The sequence below is a fragment of the Aplidium turbinatum genome, chromosome 2 (genome assembly GCF_918807975.1).
Source record: "Aplidium turbinatum chromosome 2, kaAplTurb1.1, whole genome shotgun sequence".
NCBI classification, from domain to species: domain Eukaryota; kingdom Metazoa; phylum Chordata; class Ascidiacea; order Aplousobranchia; family Polyclinidae; genus Aplidium; species Aplidium turbinatum.
The window spans coordinates 27,830,274-27,853,627 of record NC_137473.1 but is presented as its reverse complement, the minus strand read 5'-3'; the positions used below and the strand labels follow the sequence as shown (position 1 = coordinate 27,853,627).

At 39.4% G+C, this 23,354-nt stretch overlaps 1 protein-coding gene across 1 annotated transcript in view; it reads left to right on the top strand.

The window, feature by feature from the left end:
* Positions 1-23,354, top strand: part of LOC145788471 (uncharacterized) — a 259,392-nt gene that overhangs the window by 221,117 nt on the left and 14,921 nt on the right. The window contains exons 38-46 of the mRNA XM_082600235.1: positions 660-761; positions 1,788-3,242; positions 3,526-3,732; positions 4,249-4,345; positions 5,580-5,752; positions 6,276-6,459; positions 6,825-6,925; positions 7,353-7,472; positions 11,054-11,260. Coding sequence (XP_082456361.1) covers positions 660-761; positions 1,788-3,242; positions 3,526-3,732; positions 4,249-4,345; positions 5,580-5,752; positions 6,276-6,459; positions 6,825-6,925; positions 7,353-7,472; positions 11,054-11,260 — 2,646 coding nt within the window. The remainder of the gene's footprint in view (positions 1-659; positions 762-1,787; positions 3,243-3,525; positions 3,733-4,248; positions 4,346-5,579; positions 5,753-6,275; positions 6,460-6,824; positions 6,926-7,352; positions 7,473-11,053; positions 11,261-23,354) is intronic.

Genomic DNA, 23,354 nt, shown 5'->3' with positions numbered 1-23,354 from the left:
ATGTCTTTCAACAAACTTCAACAAACTGTCTTTCAACAATCTTTCAACAAGAAGGTATGTTTGGAAATAAATTCAAGTTTAACTCAAATCTTGTCACTCAAACTTCTAAAGAAACAAGTTTTAGTGTGATAGATGATATTGGTTAAACTCAAGGTGTGCGTCTTGATCAAATAAAGCATTATTGGGCCTAAAAGTGCACAAAGCGATCAAAATAACGTTAAATTGGTCAACATTTTCTGGGGAGCAACTTTTCCAGACCTCCTGCTAAACTATAGTTTTTTTTTCCGATCTCGACTGTCACATTTTCTATTTTATTTCACAAATCTTGCTCAGTGTGTTTAAGCCACTATTATAAATTAGACTGATAAGTAACCACGATGTCAAACTTCGGTTTTCCTAATGCAGGTTCGCGAGGCTATTTTCATTTTAAAAGTAGCCCGTGAAAAATAACTTCACATTTCGCATACATAAAAAGTACTGCAGGTAGTTGTAGTTGCTTTTCCTTTATCGACTGTATGAAGTGTTTGTCTTTTAAAATGTGTTTAGTTTTTCAATAAAGTACTTTTGGTCGAAGACATAACTTTCTTCCAGATGAATACCCTCTCTTTGAACATGCAGTTAGATTTGTTATCACGTTTTCCTGCATTCTTTTTGTTTAGATTTGAACGCATGCTTGCGGAAGCCTTGTGAAGCAAACTACACTTGTATCGTTACTTCAACATCATATACGTGCAACTGTATGGGAGGATTCGCTATGAATGGTATGGTTACCTTTTTTGACTTCCACTCGCAAAATATAAACCTACACCGATTAAACCTTTGAAAAATAATAAGAACAAAATTGCAGCAAGTTTCTGCACTGTGAAGATTGCGTAAATAAACATGCACTTTTTTAATAAACTGACATTGATACTTGATTGGGATTATCAGAAGGTCCTTATTCAAATAGAATAATAATTGTATGGGATGGTTTCATTTGTACCTCACACATACTTGACTTCAGTATTCAATGCTTTAATGAATTTAATAATTCTTGGTGGATGCTCGATATAAAACAAGGTGTAGAGCTGTGTGTTTTAAGTGGAAATAATATCAAATTTTGTGGTTTCAAATGTTATGTTTTTATGCCTGAACCCTGTCCGAAAGCGAAAGTTTATTTGAAGTTTGAAATAATGCCAAATGGTGTATCAACAAACTCAAACCCAACATTGGAAATGCTGCTCGACTCACAACTGTGGAGAATTAATAACCAGACATTTTACTAGTATTAGTTTAAATCAACTTAACAGCAGGGTATCTAAATATGCAACAGAAATGCATACGTAAACAGAAAAAGAACATTAGAGCTACTCAGTACTCAACACAGAAACCTAACTGCAGCTAACAAACTCAAAACTGCAACAAGTTGGAAACACAAAACCGCGTGTAGATACAAATAAAACAAGAAATGCTTGTTTCCGAATCAAAATAATCATAACGTTACACATGCAGTTTCGTTACAATACTGTAACTATCTACAACTTTGTTTAGTAACGTTACACGTTACACATGCAGTTTCGTTACAATAACTATCTACGGCTTTGCTTAGTTTTATAAGTTTGCGAAAAAAATTCTGTTTTTTACACAATGCTATGTACATTGTACAATATTGGACCAAAAAAGAATTACTCGCACTCTTTTTATTTATTTACAGTATATGATATTTCAAACATTTTGAATCACTATAAGGAGTTAACCTTTTTAATGCTGGAGAAAAAATGTTAAACAATGTTTGCTTTTATGTTTAGGTTCGTCTTGCGAAGACTTTGATGAGTGTGCAAATTCTTCTACAAACAGCTGTCTTGAATTTGCTAATTGCTATAACATAATTGGTTCTTATGAATGCAGATGTAAAACAGGGTTTACTGGAAATGGTACAAATTGTAACGATATTGAGGAATGCTTGCACAATCCTTGTCAGCCTAATGGTACTTGCAATGAGACTCCTGGATCATTTACTTGCATATGCGATCCAGGCTTCTATGGAGATGGCGACCTTTGCAACGACATTAATGAATGCAACTCTACATCTTCATCATGTCCACGAAATCATAATTGCATGAATACTGTAGGATCTTACCTTTGCACTTGTAAAAAAGGATACATATTGAATGGTGCAGATTGCATGAACATTAATGAATGTGATATGTCGACACCCTGCAGCGAACATGCCGATTGCAATGACACCGATGGCTCATTTTCTTGCTCCTGCAAATTGGGGTACAGTGGTAATGGCACAGTTTGCATGAACGTCAATGAGTGTGTTGAAGATAATCTCTGCAGTGAAAATGCAAACTGCACTGATAATGAAGGATCGTATGATTGTTTGTGTGATGTTGGATACAAAGGAAATGGAATATTTTGTGAAGATATAAATGAATGCACGGCATCTAGCCCTTGCAATGTTAACGCAACTTGCAGCAACACTATTGGCTCGTTCAATTGCAGATGCAACAAAGGTTTTTCTGGAGATGGAATTGCTTGCAACAATATCAATGAATGTGAAGACCTTGGTGCCTGCCATGCAAAAGCTCAGTGCAAAGATACAATAGGCAATTTCACTTGCACTTGCAATGAAGGATACATTGAAGAAGGCGAGATTTGCCGGGATATAGATGAATGCTCTTCTAATCCTTGCCACCGCAATGCCAATTGCTCTAATGTCGATGGATCATTCCAATGTGTTTGTGGTTTTGGATTTAATGGAAATGGGCTTTTCTGCCAAAACATTGATGAATGTGCAGCACCTTCTGTCCCTTGTGGCAACAATGCAAAGTGCATAGATACTGTTGGCTCGTTTGTTTGTACTTGCGATCCTGGCTACAACGGAGATGGAATCACGTGTGTTGTCGATCCGCTATGTACACCAAGTACATGCGATTCTAATGCTGTTTGCACAGTTGTTGTTGGCTCAGCAACCTGCTCATGCAATCCAGGATTTTCAGGTGACGGCACTGCTTGTGAAAACATTGACGAGTGTGATTTGAACACTCACGATTGTGACCGAAATGCGGTATGTACTGACACCATGGGGTCGTTTACTTGCCAGTGCAATCCTGACTTCATTGGAACAGGCCAATCCTGTGACCTAGATGAATGTCTCACCGACCCATGTCACATAGATGCGACTTGCACCAACACCATCGGAACTTTCATCTGCATCTGTAACACAGGATTTTTTGGAAATGGTTTTAACTGTGAAGGTGAAAATTTATACTTGTCACAGAATGTACAAAATTCCTTAATGCAGAATTTATATTATTGATTTTATCACACATTTTTATTGAAAATTTTCAATCATTCAAAAATAAATGGAATATTTGTACAACACATGAAAATTTCTGGCATTGCTGAAATTCAATTATGCATACAATTATATATTTTGATGACATTAGCTTCAGTATCGCTGACTTAATGCATTGATTTTACGGTAACTTGCAGTTAAGTTTTGTAACGTACATTGTACATTTGTTCCATCTTATTTAGTGTGTGCAACCCCTTCCCCTTGTCCTTCCAATGCGTTATGCATTCTAAAGGATTCTTCCCCCTTGTGCCAATGTGATGCTGGTTTCACTGGGAATGAGACTTTTTGTGAGGATATTGATGATTGTTCAAGCCCTGTGTGTGATCAAAACGCTGATTGCTTGAACACGATCGGTTCATTTCTATGCCAGTGCAAACAAGGATTTTTCGGTCAGCTCAAAATTTTTAACTTGCTTTGTGATATAATGATAGAACAAAAATACTGAGTAAATTTTCAATAAACCCTTAGACCAATTTATACATAATATGATTTGCAAACATGTCTGCTTTAAATCATTTTATGCGGAATATTGTTTTTAGGCTGACAAGATATAATACACGCCACACATTGGTCCATAAAATGTCTTTCCAATTTACAGCAATAAATTAACAAATGTAATTAAAGCATCGCATTAACTGATGTTCAATAAATTTTAAACTTGAAAAGATACTTTACGAGCACACGATTTCTACATCAAATGGTTCGCTTCGTTCGAGTTTTTTATTGATACCGCTCGAATGTAATAGTCAGATACTTGACATTAGCGTTTAAACAATAGTTGAAAGAGCTTTTTTATAATCCACTATAGAGTTATAAAATACACAAATGTTAAAACAAAATATTTTGTTACAAAATCATAACGTGTATTAGCTTAACTGCAGTTTTGTTGCATGTTTTATCTACAGGAAGTGGGTCAAGTTGTTCTGACGTAAATGAATGCGATACAGGTGAGGATAATTGTCACCCCCTTGCAAACTGCAGCAATACTATTGGAAGCTTCAGGTACAAATGCATTAAAATCAAAAACATTATTCTGTTATTTAGAAAACTCACTCTCAAACTTAATTTGAAGCGTCGAGAACAAGAATGATAACTATTTATTGTGCTAGTCTTGCGTCACTAAAAGAGCAAGCTTACCGGGTTATTTTACTTGGCCACATTTTTGCATGCCAACTGCCGCCGCCAGTTTATTAAACTCTGATTAACGTGTGTATTTTACAAACATTTGACTTGGCCTAGTGTCAAACCATGGCTGCAAGCCAAGCACAACACTTCTTTCACCTTTCCCATTTTAAAATTCATTAAAACAACCGCTTTCCAAGGTTTATAATTTTTAGAGAATTGGTTTTAAGCAAATGTCTGTTTAACATTTTTCACAAAAGTCAAAACTACTACTGTCAGGGAAGCTTTAGAAGTAAAAAACTCAGATTTTAAAAATCGAAATGTAAAATTGGAAACTGCATTTAAAGTTCTAAATTTATACATGGAATTGAATTTAGTGTATGTACAATAACCAGTGAAATGTAGGACAGTTTATGGGGTGTTGAGCTATGATTTCTCACAAACACATAGAGAATTTTGTGCTCGTGTAAAAATACCAACAGCGTTCCGAAATTGAAAAAACTGAAAGAATAATGCTTGTTTTTATATAACCCTGTATAGAAGCACAGCTGAGTACATTATTACCCGAATCCATTCAATTGCTGAGTGCCAAGTAAGAACAGGAATCAGTACTACCATGGCCACCTGGAGATGCGGCCTGATTTGTCACATTTTTCAAATTTTGATTACAGCTACTGCTAGTGTTTGACTAACATTTTCTGGGATTTTTTTACTTTTTGTTGACTCCTATTATATTGATATAAAAGCTCTTTGTTGCCTTGGGGAAGCAGTAGCAAATGAGAAAAGTGAGTTGAAAAACGCTCAATCAGACTGTTATTGAAAAATTAACAGTCTGATTAAAATCTTCGAAATCAATTTTTTTTTTTTTTTAACATCTGAGGATGTTAAAACCTATTGTGTCATCTGGGGAAAACAGCAAAGAAAGCGTAAAAATATAATTTCTAGAACTTCATACACATTTTCAATGCTTGATAAGATTGGAAGACTATGATCTCCAACATGTGTATCAGCTCAAGCACATCACCGTAAATCACATATTTCCATATATAGCTTATTTATTTTGTATTTGTTTTGAACAATATTTGCAATAAAAAGTATTCCATGTGTTTGACAGCTGTGCGTGTTTTGATGGTTATGACGGAAATGGCACAGCATGTGAAGATGTTGATGAGTGCTTAATTGGAACAGATAACTGCTTATCCAATGCTGTCTGTCGTAATAATATTGGCAGTTACATGTGCACGTGTCAACCTGGTTTTGAAGGAGATGGTGTAAATCAATGTAGCGGTGAGTGGATTGGAATTGTGATCGTTTGATTTAAAAACTATGTATTAAGTCCAATTAACACAACAAACTATACAGATTGCAGATTGGTAAAGTTTTTGATAAGAATGGTTTTAGACAATGTGAAAGATTTATGCATCCTGAATATTTATTTGAGCTGAAAAGGTTGGTCGCATAACTTTAGATACAAAGTTTGATGATTTTCCATTGACAATAGATTTTGTTCGGCCGGAAAAATACACAGACATAGACTTGAGTGTTATTAAATTCAAAGCATTTTTATTCTCAATAATTATTTCATTGTATATTTATGTGACTAGCAATTGCAGTAGAGGGCTTTTTCCTTTCAATAGATAGTGAATGAATAATATTCCACAAACTTGACACCACAAGAATCCCACAACATTTCTTTTTAAATGCATTATCTCCGTTAGCAGGACGACACAGAATCAAGCTTCGTTCAGTTTGTTACACCAATCTTACAATTATACGACACTGCTAAAAGTTCAAGCACTTTCTTTCGCAGGAATCACGTTCCTAATCCAGTTGACACTCAATGCTACATTTGAGTACAATACCGACCTTAACGACACCTCATCTCAAGCATATAATGATCTCTCAATGTTTACTAAGAACCAACTCCAGATAAAGTTCCAGCATGCTGTTAGTTTCAAAAAATTGACGTTTTACCAAGGAAGCATAATAGTCGTGTAAGTGGGGCTCGATTACTTTTGTAGTCTCTGCTGCTCAATGACAAATCGATGAGTTAACAAAGGCAAATATTTTTATATAGATTTTTGCTTACAAACTTCTGCTATAGGTTCGGTAAGTTAACTTCTTACCCTTTTATGTAAAATCTTTGCAATCGAATAAACGCTTTGAAACAATTTTGTTGCGTATAATGCGAATGGCCTGTGCATACTAGATTGCAAAACAACCCAGAAACCACTTCCTACCTGCCCTGCCTGAACAATTTTATTATTTTTGAACTTTGGTTGAGGAAAGTTATGAATGTGGCAGTACATTTACAATAATTTACAGCTAAGTACAGGAATTTAATTTATTATTATCACAGGATTCTAATTGAAATACAAGAGAGCGCTACGATTGAGCAAATTCTTGCAGCTTATGACGATACTGCGGGAGAGCCAGCATTCACTGGGCCGCCCACTGAAGGTATGCATGTTTGGTATATCAGAAAACAACATTGATTAATTTAACGGCTTCCTTTATCTTTAACTAGGTTGGAATTACATACACTGGAGATACTACACGCTAAGATAGAGATATAGATACCCTGAGATACTTATACAGTAAATCTGTTAAATTTGCTAAACAAGTAAAGGAATAGTTATAATCAAATAAAACTTACAATCAAATAAACTTACAATCAAATATTTGCAATCAAACAAACTTACAATCAAATACTTAGCTTGGTGTTACGCACGTAACTCTTAGGTTAGGCTACGCTAATATTTTCACAGTTGATGGAGATATTTACTGGTCTTCAAGCTCACAAATTAATTTCAGCTAAATAGAAATAGCGTAGTATATCCTCGGATGACTTCAAACCAGAAAACGTAAAATTCTGTGTCATTTTCAGACATCAACAGTTGCTTCACTGCAACGTGTGCTATAAATGAAGTTTGCAAAAATATTCCGAAGGAAACTTCCACTTGCGAGTGTAAACAAGGTTACTTCAACACTACCGGAACCTGTTTACGTAAGTTAACACCATATCGGACATGATAGAACATGAAGAAGGAAATTTGTTCATAACATTTACATATTTTGCAATCACTAACCTCAACATCTGAAAGGGAAGCTCGTAACAGCATAGTGGCAAGCATATCAACTGCGCTACATGCTGCATCGACATTGGATCTGTTATGCCATTTAATTGTGGTTATTTATTAAATTTAAAACAAACTTCAGCTTTATTGAGATGTATGATTAAACTTTTAACTCAGTCTGTTGACAGCAGCTTAAAAAGTTGTAGTAAATTGAATTTGTCAAAGATTAGTAAATTTTTTTAATTGTAACGGCGAAAATTAACTGCCACAACCATCCTTTATTTACACAACTTTCAACCGTAGCGATCTATTATACACATTACACAACCGCGTAAACTGTGTACATATATGCCAGCATATGCTAACGTGTAAACTGGAGGCCGATGCAATTTCGATTTTGAACTCTAAGCTTTATATCGCTTTGAAATGATAGCGTTGAGAATTCAAATTTCTAAAGTGTGATCATTGAATCTCAGATCACTCAAAACTCCTAATATTAGGTTAAAGTTTAAACAAGTAACAATTTTTTCACTATTGCCAGTGTTGCCACACGCTTTTTGGATTTCCAGCACAAATGCCAAAATCTAGGTCATTATCTGTATGGTAACAATAGTACAAAAGTAGCTTAAAATCACACAAAATATACACAAAGACTATATTCATTAACCTCTACTTAAACTATCAATTTGGACGACCATTGGCTCCTCGTGCCCCATCATGTGAGTAACATCTGCACCCAAGCAGATGCCAAACGAAACTTGTCAACCAAGAGCCTCCACCCGGACGGCACAGCTGCAAGGGGCAATGGACAAGTTCAGACGCCCCACCATTCTGCAGCTCAACATAAGATGAGTTTGCCACCGCCCTCCGCCTAGTGAAATCACACAAGTCTCCAGGGCCGGATAAGATCTGCCCTGAGCTTGTGCTCCATGCTGGCCATGCCCTAAAGTCCTGGTTACGTAGATTCCTCAATTCCTGCCAGCACCACCTCACAATCCCAAAAATCTGGAGAAGAGCTATAGTAGTTGCGATCCCTAAGCCTCACAAGCCACCAGAGGACCCAAGGAGTTATCGTCCAATATCCCTCCTCTGTGTTCCTTTCAAGATACTTGAAAGATTGATCTACGCACGTGTCAACCCAATCATCGACCCGCTCCTTCCAAAAGAGCAAGCTGGGTTTCGGCGAAGAAAATCCACCGTAGATCAGATCACACTCTTAACCCAAGACATCGAGGATTGCTTTGAGGCGAAAAAGAAGGCCGGCGCTGTCTTTCTAGATCTTACAGCTGCCTATGACATCGTATGGCATCGCGGCCTTACTTGCAAGCTGCTTCGCCTACTTCCTGACCGACATATGGTTCGTATGATTATGGAACTTGTCAGGAATCGAAGCTTCACCCTCACCCCCGGTAGCTCACGGCGAAGCAGACTAAGACGCCAGAAAAACGGCGTCTCACAGGGATCGATCCTGGCTCCACTTCTTTTCAACATCTACACCCACGACCCGCCAACTACGGTCTCCGCAAAATACGCTTATGCGGACGACCTGGCAATTCTCCATTCCACAAAGTCGTGGGAAAATCTAGAAGACACCTTGAGCCAGGACATGCAAACCGTCTCAGCTTATCTCCAGAACTGGCGACTGAAACTCAGCGAAACCAAAACTGTGGCGGCAGCTTTCCACCTACACAATCGGGAAGCTGATCGTGAGCTACATGTCCACAACGACGGAAAACCTCTGTCCTTCTGCCCCGAGCCAAGGTATCTTGGGGTGACACAAGACAGATCGCTCACATACCGCCACCATTTGGTGTCACTGCGCAAGAAACTCACATCCCGCGCTGCGCTGCTCAAGCGCCTGGCAGGCTCTAGCTGGGGGGCGAGGGCTGACACTTTGCGTATAGCAGCCTTAGCCCGTGTCTACTCTTCTGCAGAGTACTGTGCACCTGTTTGGTGCCGCAGTGCTCACTGCCATAACATAGACACTGCCATAAACAGTGCCCTGCGCACAGTGACCGGATGCCTGCGTCCCACACCATTGGACAATCTCCCCATTCTTGCTGGCATTCAACCCACTGAGCTTTGTTTCGAAGAAGCCACTCTGTCCCTCGGTCGACGGGCACTGGAGCCTAACCACCTTCTCCACCACAAGATCTCAGCTCTCCCAAACGAGCACTTCCGTCGACTGAAATCAAGACACTCATTCGTGCCAGCCGATCAACTTCTTATCAACGAAGCTGATGTACAAGACATCTCTTCGGCTGCTTGGGCGGACCATAAATGGAGTTCTGAATGGAAGTCAACCGCTACCAGACTCTATTCGTTCATCCCCGCCGCCGACACACGCCCCATCGGTCTAACACTGCCAAGACAGGCATGGGTGCGCCTTAACCGTCTCCGTACGGGCGTCGGGCTTTTCCGCTCAACCGTGCACCAATGGGGAATGGCCTCTTCCTCCTCCTGTGAATGTGGTGCCGAGGAACAGACTGCAGACCACATCATCAATGACTGCTCCATCTTTAAGCCACCTAACGGAGTGGAAGGTCTGCGTGTCATGGATGATGAAATCAAAGACTGGCTGGTCTCTAGTAGCATTCCAGTGTAGTCCAAGAACATCGTGAATCTGGGGTGGTAAAAGGATAGACCTTCCGCCCCAGACGCTCACACGACGACGACGACGAACTTATAGCCCACTAGCGATTTTAGATACTAACAGATCGGCCTCCAGTCAAGTTTGAAGCTGCACGTTGGCATGGCCTGTGTATAAAGGTTGCCATGCTTAAAACCCAGCAGAAAGGTCCGTGTTTTTAAATAATGTGTGGCCCGCTAGACGATTTTCGAAGTTTCAAGTTTACAACGTTTAGTAAACATTATTTTTTGTTTGGCAAACCGACAAGTTCAACCAGTGTGAACGGACCATAGGCCTTTTCATTGTAATCGCTTCTGTTGCTTGCCAAAAGCCATTGTGTTGCTGCGAAAAAACAAGTTTTTATTCCCAATCACAGACTCAAGTAAATCAAAAAATAAAGGATTGGAAGTTATGTGTGTGGCAACAGAGCGAGCGAATGAAGGATTACAGGAAGCCATCAAGCCCCTACTCTTAATAAGAAATACCAATCAACTCCTAGTTTCACGTTAAAAAACGACAATTTTCCATGGTACCAGTGTTCCAGATGCACTTCGGATTTTCAGCACAAGTGCAAAATTTTGTTCTTTTATTTGTATCGTAACAGTAGCACAAAGGTAGCTCAATACCACACAAAACATTTACAAGCACTATGTTCATGAACTAATACTCAAACTACCAAATTATACAGTAATTTGAATTGCTATTAAGTGTAACTTGCAGCTTGCATGTTGATATAGCTTATGTATATAGGTTGCCATGTCTTAAACATATACTAATGAAACAAAACAGCAATATTTATTAATAAAATTACTCCAGAATTCCATTTTAATAATTTTAAACTGATTGTTTAATTTTATTTAACCACAAACGTTACTTTCATAGAACCAGCGAATTCCGTTTGCAACATCTCATCGACTCCTGTTACTTGTGAATGTGTTGCTGGTTTTCAAGGAGATGGTTTAACATGCACTGATATTAATGAGTGTCAGGATAGTAGTTCGTGTCCAAACGGTAACTGCAGCAACACCCCAGGCTCGTTTGTATGCCAGTGCAGACCTGGCACTACAAATGTCACTGGAAATTGTACTTGTAAGTTTTCATTGTGTTACATGTCATAATTGTCATCATAAACTAGTGCCTTAACACATTTTTATTAAATTTATTGAAGTTCTCATGCTGTAAATTATTTTGAAGTCTAGTTAGTTTTGAACTTATTCTTCAAAACATTTAATAGGGGCAAAATTGAGCATCTTTAGGCTAAACGTGTTACACGTTGTTTTTTTGGATTTTTTTTTGTAGTTGATCAATCTAACTTCAATTTTAGTGGGTGCCGCAATTTTTAGGTCACGTGATCACCCCCAAATCGGGGATTCCCCAAATCAATTTTGAGCTCTTTTTACAGCATTTCTATGCAATTGGATACGTCATTTTTTTTTTATTTGGACTGCCACTACAAAATACACGAGATAAAAATCAGACAAAATTATATTATTAATGGCGTCATTATGACGTCATAGCATTAATTTTTTGATTGTTTTTTCTTATTGTAGTCGCTTGTTTGTTGTTGGTGTTACTTTTTTGATTACTATAAGTTACCAATACTAAAATAATTCCCCCTTCAAATAAGACGTCGGCATTGCATCATGAATGACATCATAATTTTGTTTTGTGATTTTTTTGGAACTGTTGCAATCTGAATTGTCAGAATGCAAAAATTTTATTACGGTTATGGATCGGCGGTTTATGTCACACTAAATTTAACTTTAAAGAAAGAATTGCTTGAGTCTGCCAATGCGCATGAAGAATTTGAGGTGAGTATTAATAGAAATGCAGAATTGCAGATTTATTTTGCGAATTTGATTTTCAAGGTACGTTAGGTGCCGTTAGAAGTGTTAATCATAGAGCAATGAGGAATCTAATAATCCGACCGACTCCACATGGTCGAGTAGTTATCGCAATTGTTTACAGAGCGGGTGGTCTGGTTTGCAATTTTCCGTAGGGCCCATCAAGCTGTCATCGGCTTGCCACCAGCCACCAATGCGATCTCGTATTTGTGTGCCCTGGCGTTTTTCGTATTTCTGTATTTGGCATTTTTTTAACTTTAAACCAAATATAAAATGCCATGCTGACTTCTATTAGATTTTTGAAAAATCTGCTAAAGTATTGAGATGAGTAAAGTTCATGAAAATACATTCGATGGTCAATTTCATGAAAAATGTCAAGAAAATTCAGTGCCTGCTGGTTTTCTAATTTTTGAATCACTACTCTTGGAAGGACATACAACCTACAGTATAATGGAATTGGTGATCGAATTGCTCAAGCAACATTATTGGTGGCACAAATAACGTTCTTCAATTTTCAAAGGTATATTTGTAACACTACAGTCAGTACAATTATTTACACAATGATGATTAAGACTTGGCTTGGTTAAGTTATGCAATACCTTTCACAATGTTGGCTGTTTATGAATACTACTATAAGTTGGAATATTTCACAGTAATAAATAAATCTTTAATACCCTAATAAAGTTCTTCAAACACGCTTGTTTCAGGAAAACAAAACGAAGATTTACTTCAAGTCAACGGCATATCAATAATGTCGAAACTCCGCTCAATTTATATTTGGGATTTCGTCTTTTCATTGAAAGAAGCAAGGATCTCATCACCGTGATGAATAATTTGCAATTATGTCCTTCATACCAACGCTTAAACGATTTATCAAATCAACTTGGCAATGTAACAATTGATGCTTTCCAAAGTCATCAAGCAGCTTTAGGAAGAAAGTCTTCCATCAGCCAATCTACGACAGCAGCTCTCCCGTGATTTGTCATAACTAGGGCAAGTTTTTGTTGCACTAAAAACATGAGAAAGTTGCACTTAATTTTAACAAAAGTTGCAGTAAAAAGTTGCATTTATTTATTTACCTTTTTACCATTCATTTACTTCGAAAGACTAGACACAACCTGTTTCCGTTTATGCGGGCTTGGCCAAAAGCCAAGTCATACTTCCACTTCTAATTTAGTTCGGGCGCTGTAGTGCTTGGCTGAGGTTGTTGAACTTCTAGCTTGCAAGCAAACTGTTGCGTCATAGATAACATTGAGATGCAGCTAATCCATCACATAGCTTTTGTTGTGCAAATCAAAGAGAATAGAACCATACTGTACTAGAAACAGTTTTATAGCATGTTTTTTAAATCACTCCTTTACATTTTGCTCAATACTTGATAAAAGTTGCAGTAAAAAGTTGCATGAAAAATAGAAAAAAGTTGCAAAAAGTTGCAATATAAAATTCCTACAAACAGCTTTAAACATCATACTACATAAATTCTGAGTATTTAGGAAGCTGCCGGAAGCTGTAAAAAAAAGTTGCAAAAGTTGCAAAAACTTGCCCTAGTCATAACCTAATATCCGCCATTTTCAAGTTTTCGAGATAAACGACTTTTTGTGTTTATAGCTGTAAAATTAACAATGTAAAACACTCGAAGTTGACTTTTGGAAGGCTGGAGTGGAAAACCAAACAAAATTTTTAAGAATGAAATTTGAGCCAAGTTTTTGTTTGTTTATTAAAATATGGCTTATATTTGGTTTTTTAAGATAACTAGTTATACTGTAAAAAAAGTATTAGGTTTGTATGATTAGGTTTGTATGATAAAACCTAATATATACTCTCGATGTTGACTTTAACCGCCTTATTGGCTTATTTAATGTTATGTTTTTATGTGATAAAGCCTCATATAAGCTAAATGTCGACTTAGACCACACTATGTTGACTTTGTAAGCCTAAATCAAACCTAAAATACCGGTAAGCCTCTGGATTTCTCCCAGAACTGTGTATCATTTCATCACTGCAATCTCTAGATGACTTTGCTGATATCACAAAAGCCTGCTAGGTTAAAGGCTATCGCTGACTCAAAATTAGTTGCTGGTAGCCTACTTAATAACTATGCCTTCATTTAAGGCAGAGGTGACGAACCTGCGGGCCGCAAGCGGCCCGTCAAAGAGTTTTGTGAGGCCGGCAAAACGATTTGACAATCGCTCATGCATTAAAGACAAAAAACATCTCAAAGCTGTTTTATGCATTCACTGGTAGGCTACACCTTTCCTTTGCTATTTTCTTGCCCTAAACACCAACTTTCAAGGTTTAAAGTTAGAAAATAGGAAAGCTATAAGGCAAAGTTGTTTAAACACTATTCACCATGGAGTCGAACCGAACCCGAACCGGATTTTTGTAAACCGGTTTTGGTGTGATTTTGTCTGAACCTTAACCGGAACTGAACCGAAAATTTTAGTTAGCTTAAACCCTAACCCAGAGGTCGGCAACCTTTAGCATTAAAGGAGCCAATGTTCCCAAGTTTCTTCAAATTAAGACATATTCGGAGCCATAACATGTAACTGTCGAGTTGGCCACTAAAACCAAAGGTAATTATAGCCTACACTTCATGTAGAATTTCTTTCAATTTTTGCTTTGTACATGCAAATATTCTAGAATTTCAACAAACAAAGCCTGACTATTAAACACAACACTTTTTAGTAGGCTACCTACGGGCACAGTATTGGGTAAAAACATACGTTTTCAAACAATCATTTATTTCACCCAGCTAATGCGATATTTGCTCCTGAATTTCACTGCACAGCACATCTACATTAGCTTGATAAGATGACACTTTGAGTTTCATCTGAGACTGCAAGCTCTCATCTGTTAGGCGTGAGCGTTGTTCATTTTTTAAGTAGCCTAATTCATGAACGAAAAACTTTGTTCGCATAAACATGTTGATCCAAATATCGACAGAACTCCAAATGCATATTTTTTCATGTTCATGTAAGAGTCAGGTATAGCATTCCACGTATCGAACACGAGCTTGTCTGGTTTTTGAAGCTTTTCAAGGTCACTCCATTTGTGGTTGTGACGAAGCGTGGCCTTCTGGCGAGCAAGATCTTCAAGGTCAGCTCTCAAGCTTCGGAACTTAGATACCCACACATCCTTGTCAGCTATGTCGGCCAGTTCAAGTTCAAGACTAGATTGACTTACAGCTGTGAATGCAGTCATATTCAGCAGTAATGGATCGATTTCCAGAGGGGTAATAGGGAAGGATAACGTGTCTTTTTCCTTCCTAAAATTACAGAATCGTTGTTGAAACACAGTTTGCATATCGATGATAGTTTGCTGAAAGTAAGCAAAATTTAACTGGTTGTGTGCTTCTTTGAACTCTTTTAGAAAGGGAAAGTGAAGTAGTGTACCTCTTTGTAAATCTCTGGCAAACACTGTCATCTTGCGCTCAAAAGCCAAAACCTCCTCCAGCATCTGCAGGGTTGTGCTACCTTTTCCTTGCAAGGTTTTGCTCAACGTGTTGAGGTGCAATGTCAAAAAAAAAACGTACTAAACGGATTTGTAGGCCTAAGTCATAATTTTCAACAAAACTAGTTTAAACTATAGCCTAGAGCAGTTATTAATTTACAACAGATTTTTTTTGTATTGCCCAAGCTCGCAGTGTTTAAAGTCACGGGAGCCAGAGCAGAGGGCTGAAAGAGCCGCATGTGGCTCCGGAGCCGCAGGTTGCCGACCTCTGCCCTAACCGAACCCGAACCGGTTGAAAAAAGCGGTTCACTCTAGCATTACGTCATTGTTCGCATTGTGGTAAGTGAAGTTGTACGTAGCATGTTGTTATCTTGAAGGCCACATTGTACGGATGAATTATAGCCTATAACGAAAACATGTGTTATTATTCTAAACCTTGGTAGGCTACCAGTGTTGGATTGCAATAGTAGGCCTAGGCCTAATTTTATCGGACCCGAACCGGAACTTATAAAACCGGTGTTGAGACTATTTTTGTCGAAACCGAACCGTACCCGAACCACAAATCATTGTTGTTGAACCGGAGCTAAACCGGAGCTCTTAAGTTTCTTCGAACCCAAACCGGAACTGAACCAAATTTTGAAACAATTTTTGAACCAGAACCGGACCCGAACCGGAAAAATCAAACGATTCGACTCCCTGCTATTCACCAACTTCACCTTGTATTTTTGGTCGATTCCAATCTATGACGTCATAGAATTTTGACAAGCGCTAAGTTGTGTGGCACGATAACTCATGTGTAATTGACAAAGTGGCCCACGATCGCAAAAAGGTTCGTCACCCCTGATTTAAGGCTACCGTACTATATTGGCTCATTGGCTGCACAGCATCTGGGACGGTTGATTAAAAATGACTAAACACACTGAGTAGCGTACTCCCGGGCCTCTGCTTTAAAATCTTAATAATCGTATGCAAGCTAAGTTATTTAGCGTAGGCTACCGTAAAGTCAACTAAGCCATCAGTAGGCCTACACCAGTAGGCTACGAAAAATCAAACTGATCGGCGAGACGTAAATGATACGGCATTTAATGAAAAGAAAAGCTAGTGTGTTTGGATGGACATTTTTAGGCTAGCCTACATAATTAAGCTTACTTAGTGCTTGACAACATTTTCGCCCAATCTACTTTATCAAACGCTTTTGAATCCGCTTCATGCAACTCAAGAGATGTAAGATGTTGTGAAATAGCCTGCTGCAATTGCTTCTGAAATTGTGGCTGTCACGTGACGATATCCTGTTACGTGATTGGAGTAGATGAATGCCGTGACGTGACTGGATGCCTGCGTCCCACTCCAACGGACTGCCTTCCCATCCTTGCAGGCATCCAACCTGCTGAGCTTCGCCGTAAAGGAGCCATGATTTCCCTTGCTCGTCGCGCACTGGACCCCGACCACCTCCTCCACAGTACATTCCAGCGCCTACCTGGAGGACAGCAGCGACTGAAATCAAGACGCCCATTTGTGCCCGCCGCACGACAGCTTCTGAACAACGTTGAAGATCTTGGAATAAGTGCGGCACACTGGACGAACTACACATGGAACATGGAGTGGCAAAACAACACCTCCCGACTCCGTGATTTCCTACCCGACGTCGATCCCCACCCTCCGGGAATGTCCCTCGCAAGACTTGCGTGGGTCCGGCTTAACCGCCTACGAACCGGCGTCGGTCGCTTTCGTTCAGACATGTGCAAATGGGGCCTGGCTCCCTCACCGGGATGCGAGTGTGGCGCCACAGACCAGACAGTAGATCATGTCGTCCATGACTGCCCAATCCATCAACCACCACATGGAGCGCTTGGACTGAAGGCCCTGGATGACGAAACTGTCGAGTGGCTGATGACATCATGCCCAAACATATAGTCCAGAAGAACAGCTCATACGACGAAGAAGTAGATGAATATGTTAGGTTTCAGAAAATTATTCTTGCACAGATTAGAATATGTTAGGTTTTACCCACCAATTATCTCGAAAACCATACTACATTAGGGCACTAATTTTTGTCAGGAGATGCATGAAGTCTTTAAATGTAGAAAAATGCAAAAAAGTCATTTTCGACAAAATGGCGCATATTAGGTCTACCTAAATCACGGGAGAGCTGCCTTCGATAGTATTGACCACAATCCTTCATTGTCAACTACATATGGTTCGTTTCATGGCAGTGCGTTGTCGTTATAGGCGGGTCAATATATGAAAAATATGGGGGCAACCCCAAAAAAATTTAAACATAGGGTTTTTTTGTTCCAAGTGTATGATTAGGTTGTACTATACCAAAGAAAAAAGTCTACAAAAATCTGACCCCGGGAAAGTGGTCAATTTACATAATTTGAAAATGGTGACCCCCAAATTTTTCAATGTACACAAATTTTTTTTTTTAGTTCAATTAACACACTATAAATATATTAAACACACATAAACATGGTATCTATGCACCAAATGAACATATCAGAAACCGTCTCTGATGTCTAATGATGTCATGGAAAACATAGGCGTCGATTTTTTAACATGTAAGAAAAATTCTGAGGGGGCAAGATGATAAAAAGTGTGAAATATGCACCCAAATTTGAACAGTTCCATAAAATTACACTGTCAAAGCTACAAAAAAAGAACAGAAAAGCAGGGTGGCTGCCCCCAAAACAAATTCTACTGGGGGGCGCGCCCCCCTGCCTTCCGGAAATCGACGCCTATGATGGAAGAGTATGTGCACTAAACGTCAGAGAATGTCAGAGATGAAGTACCATTTTTCAAGTTATGATTGTTACATACTAGTAGTCGTCACAATTATCATCGGTACTGTCTCACTGTCTGTGTCGTCTTGATCCAATGGAAGTACATTGTTTGGGTTTTCACAGGACACAAGTTAGCATTGTCCACAAGGGTCAGGTCTGATGGACATTCTCGAAACTGTTAATGGGGACAATGCAGTAAAGCATATGATGGGTGGCAAAGCTGTGCAGAGAGCTTTGCGGGGCCACCTCTTGATAGAAAAATGCTTGAATGGGATGCTGGTCTCTGAAATGATGGATAGGGAACCCGAGTTAGCTGGTTCAGTGAAGTCGTGTGAGGACATGTACACCTTGTTGGTAGAAGGAAAGACCACATTGGAAACAGTAGCTACTTCGGAGACAAATGCTAAACTTCAGCAAGCACTTGACAAGAAGAAACTTGGCTTGTCTAATAAATCCAGGACAAGTAAGCTTTGGATTTCTTACATGAACATGGTCAAATGTACACGAATGCTGCTGATGGCAGATCGAATTGTTGCTGGGATAGACATCTTAGTGCTGTTGCCGAGTGCTTACCAATACTTGCTGCTGCAGGGCACCACAACTACTTGAAATCAGCATACTTGTACTTGCAAAACCTCAAAATGAAGGACCCTGCTGTCTTCAAGAAATTTCAGGATGGATTACATGTCATCAGGCGAACCGACAACGTCTGGGCTGGCCTTGGTTCGGACCTTGTAATTGAACAGACATTGATGAGATCGCTAAAGACAACCGGTGGCTTAACAAGGGGTAGTGGAATGAGCGAGGAGCAGCGAGCCTTGTGGGTGTTGTGGTATTTACGTCTTGACAACGTCTGCAATTTGTGTTTGGTAGTTATGCCATCTGCTGCTTGATTAAGAAGCGCGATGCCTCTGGCACCACAAGCAATCTTTCCTTTCAACTGCTTTGCCAGAGCGTCGCAGTCTTATGTTTGAAACTAACCAGCGCAGTGGCCGAGTGGTTTCGCCTTCGACTCTGGTGCTGGTAGATCTGAGATCGATTCCAGGTCGGGTCAAACCGAAGACTTTAAAAACGGTACCGATTGTGTTCTATCCTGCATAGCGCAGTGAGAATGAGTCGGGTAATAATGTGATAACATCTTAAACCTGATATAAAATTAAACATGAGCCCTGTCGCTAAAAGACCTTAGCTGTTGTAGAGCGACAATAAATAAAACCATAACATTATTATTATTATGTTTGAAACTATATGTTACAGTAGAAGTTTGTGTTGTATGCCTACTACGTTATCTAATGCTATCAGTTTGTCTTTAGTTCTTATTGTTTTGTATTTATATATTTCAGTGAATAAAAGCCTCAATTGGTTATTAGCCTAAATGTTTCATCTCAATTTTATTCACTTTCAAAGAATAGAATGGACCAAGCCAATGCTGGACCAAGCCAAAAAACACTCAAATTCTTATTTAACTAATTCACCCCAGCGTGCTTCATCCATTTCTAAGCAATCTAGCAGCGATGTGAAAACGACATCAATGAAACCTACAGTTTCTAACCGATGCACAAAGCGCAAGTGTTTTTTTGTGGAGGTAATCTCCATGCCGGTGGCAGATACTTCTGTCCAGCGAAAGACAAGCTTTGCAATGCTTGTGGCAAGATCGGTCATTTTCAAGGTGTTTGCCAAAACAACTTTCGGAAAGCAGCTGCGATACCATTTGCAGGCCAGAAGTCCCCACTTGACGATGACAACACAGCCCATGATGATGTTGAAAAATCTCACTTGTATTCTGTTCTTGGTACAGTCCCAGAATGCTTAAACAAAACCACACTACGTACACAAATTAAAGGGGTGGATTTCGATTGCTTGCTGGACACAGGTGCATCCGACAACTTCATGAGTGCCAAAGCTGAAAAATTTATTAAACTGCAACCTCAAGGCAAGCCATCTAAAGTTTCAATGACTTCGGACCAACTCACTGCACAAGTGCTGGGGAAAGTGTGTACTGACGTCAAACTTCAAGAGAGAAAGTATGCCAACGTCGTCTTTGGAGTAGTACCAAAACTTTGTGCCGACATCATACTAGGCCAAGGTTTTCTGAACCAGCATGAAGAAGTTGTGTTCAAGCTTGATGGATCACAAAGAAAGTTAGTGATCGGAGACTCTTACTGCGGAGTATCTGCCTCAACCATGGAATCTCCTCGTTTATTCCAAAGTTTGGAACCTAACTCCAAGCCCATCGCTACTAAGTCTCGGAATTTCAATCAAGAAGATCGTAAATTCATCCGGGAGGAGGTAAGCAAACTTTTGTCCGAGAAAATAATCGAACCTTCTTATTCACCTTGGTGAGCGCAAGTGCTGGTTGCAAGAGATGGACGACATAAACCAAGAATGGTTGTTGACTATTCACAAAGTATAAATAGATTGACGTTACTTGATGCTTATCCGCCTCCTAAAATAAGTGATCAAATTGCGAAAATTGCAGAAGGATCTGTGTTTAGCACTTTAGATTTAAAATCTGCTTATTATCAAATTTCGCTTTGTCCTGCTGACCGCCCATTTACGGCTTTTGAAGCCGAAGGAAAATTATTTCAATTCACGCGTTTACCATTTGGTGTTACTAACGGTGTGTCGTTTTTTCAACGAATTGTTGACAAACTGATCGAAAAGCATAATTTGACGGACACCTATGCCTATCTTGATAATATAACTGTGTGTGGCAATGATCGAGCAGATCATGACGCGAAATTAAACGCTTTGTTTGCTGCAGCTAAAGCCGAGGGCTTAACTTTTAATGAATCGAAATGTGTTTTTGCTCGAAATGAGATTGACTTACTGGGTTATAGACTTTCACACCGTAAAATCAAACCTGACCCCGAACGCCTTAAACCCTTGCTCGAACTTACCTTGCCGAAATCTAAACCAGAATTACAACAGGTTTTGGGAATGTTTTCTTACTATGCCAAATGGGTACCCGATTTCTCTGAAAAGGTTAGACCTTTAGTACAATCCAATCTATCATCTTCTTTTCCTCTACCCTCTGACGCCATTAAAAGCTTCGAAACTTTACGTGAGGGTCTTGCATCTGCTTGCCTCACCAGTGTCAAAGAAGGAATGCCATTTGTAGTGGAGTGCGACGCTTTGGAGCATACGTTAGCTGCCACTTTAAATCAGGGAGGGCAGCCTGTTACCTTTCACTCTAGAACATTTTCTCGTTGCGAACCAAACTATTCAACTGTAGAAAAAGAAGCTTCGGCTATCATGGATGCGGTTAGAAAGCGGAGCCATTTATTACATGGCCGCAAGTTTACACTTCTGACAGATCAAAGGGCCGTTTCCTTCATGTTTGACCCAAAACGACTAGGTAAAATTAAAAACAACAAAATCCAGCTCTGGCGTGCCGAATTGGGAAATTTCGATTACGACATCTTGCATCGACCCGGTAAGAGCAATCTAGTTCCAGATGCGTTATCCAGAGCGTGTACACTATCTTCTAACTCGCCCGATCTTACCAAAATCCATGAAAAACTTGGGCACCCTGGCATTACACGTTTGTCCCACTTCATTCGCACTAAAAATCTGCCTTTTTCTATGGAAGATGTCAAATATGTTTGTTTGCACTGCAAAGTCTGCGCTGAATTAAAACCTCGATTTTATCGTAAACCAGCCAAATTGTTGATTAAATCGATGAGACCATGGGAAAGACTTAGCATTGACTTTAAAGGACCCCTCGATGGCAGGAATAAGTATATGTTGATTGTTGTTGATGAATATAGTCGCTATCCTTTCGCATTTGCATGTAAAGACATGACTTCGTCCACTGTTATTCGATGCCTTGGTCAACTCTTTTCTTTATTTGGTCATCCATTGTATATCCACAGCGACCGAGGCTCTTCATTCATGTCTCAAGATCTCAAGCAATATCTTTCAGACAGAGGAATTGCGAGTAGTCGGAGTACACCATACCACCCTACCGGCAACTCTCAATGTGAAAGAATTAACCAAACTGTTTGGAGAACTGTCAAACTCTTGATAAGAACGTATGAACAGCCTGAGAGCTGCTGGGAGGCAGTTCTACCCGAAGCTCTGCACGCAGTACGATCTCTCTTATGCACTGCAACCAACACCACTCCCCACGAACGATTTCTGGGGTTTAGTCGTCGAAGTATGTTCGGTCAATCTCTTCCTAGCTGGCTTATCCAGCCAGGACCAGTCCTACTCCGACGTTTTGTCCGAAATAAAAGTGATCCGCTTGTGGAAGAGGTCGAGCTATTGGACGCAAACCCAAGTTTCGCCCATGTGCGATTTCCCAATGGTCGGGAATCTTCCGTCTCAACCAACGATCTTGCCCCAACACCTAGAAAAGGATCAAACAATGATTACATGATTTCTACTCCTTCTGAATCTCTCTCTCAAACTTCACTCACACAACAAAATCTTAACCTCCATGTACACAACAAAACCCTTCACCAGAAACCGCAGGTACACAGCAAAATCTTACACCAGATATTGATGCAGATGCTCATACTTCTTCGGAAACTAATCATGAAATGACTGAATCTCCCTTAACCATTTCTACACACCCGAGACGTTCTTCTAGAGTAACTAGACCACCTGAAAGATATGGTCACAATATATACGATGTTTGAGGTGCCTGTAGGTAATGCATTTATTTATCATGTATGAAATGTATCTGTTTGTTATTATATCGTTTTGTCAATTTGTTATTGTATTATTCGAAGATGGTGTTCCGAAGATGAAGGAGGGAAGAATGTGGTATTTACGTCTTGACAACGTCTGCAATTTGTGTGTGGTAGTTATGCCATCTGCTGCTTGCAATTGCAATTGAGAAGCGCGATGCCTCTGGCACCACAAGCAATCTTTCCTTTCAACTGCTTTGCCAGAGCGTCGCAGTCTAATGTTTGAAACTATATGTTACAGTAGAAGTTTGTGTTGTATGCCTACTACGTTATCTAATGCTATCAGTTTGTCTTTAGTTCTTATTGTTTTGTATTTCAGTGAATAAAAGCCTCAATCGGTTATTAGATGTTTCATCTCAGGTGTTATCCTCACCATCTTGTTCAGAGTACAATCATGAGATGGAGGACTTCAATA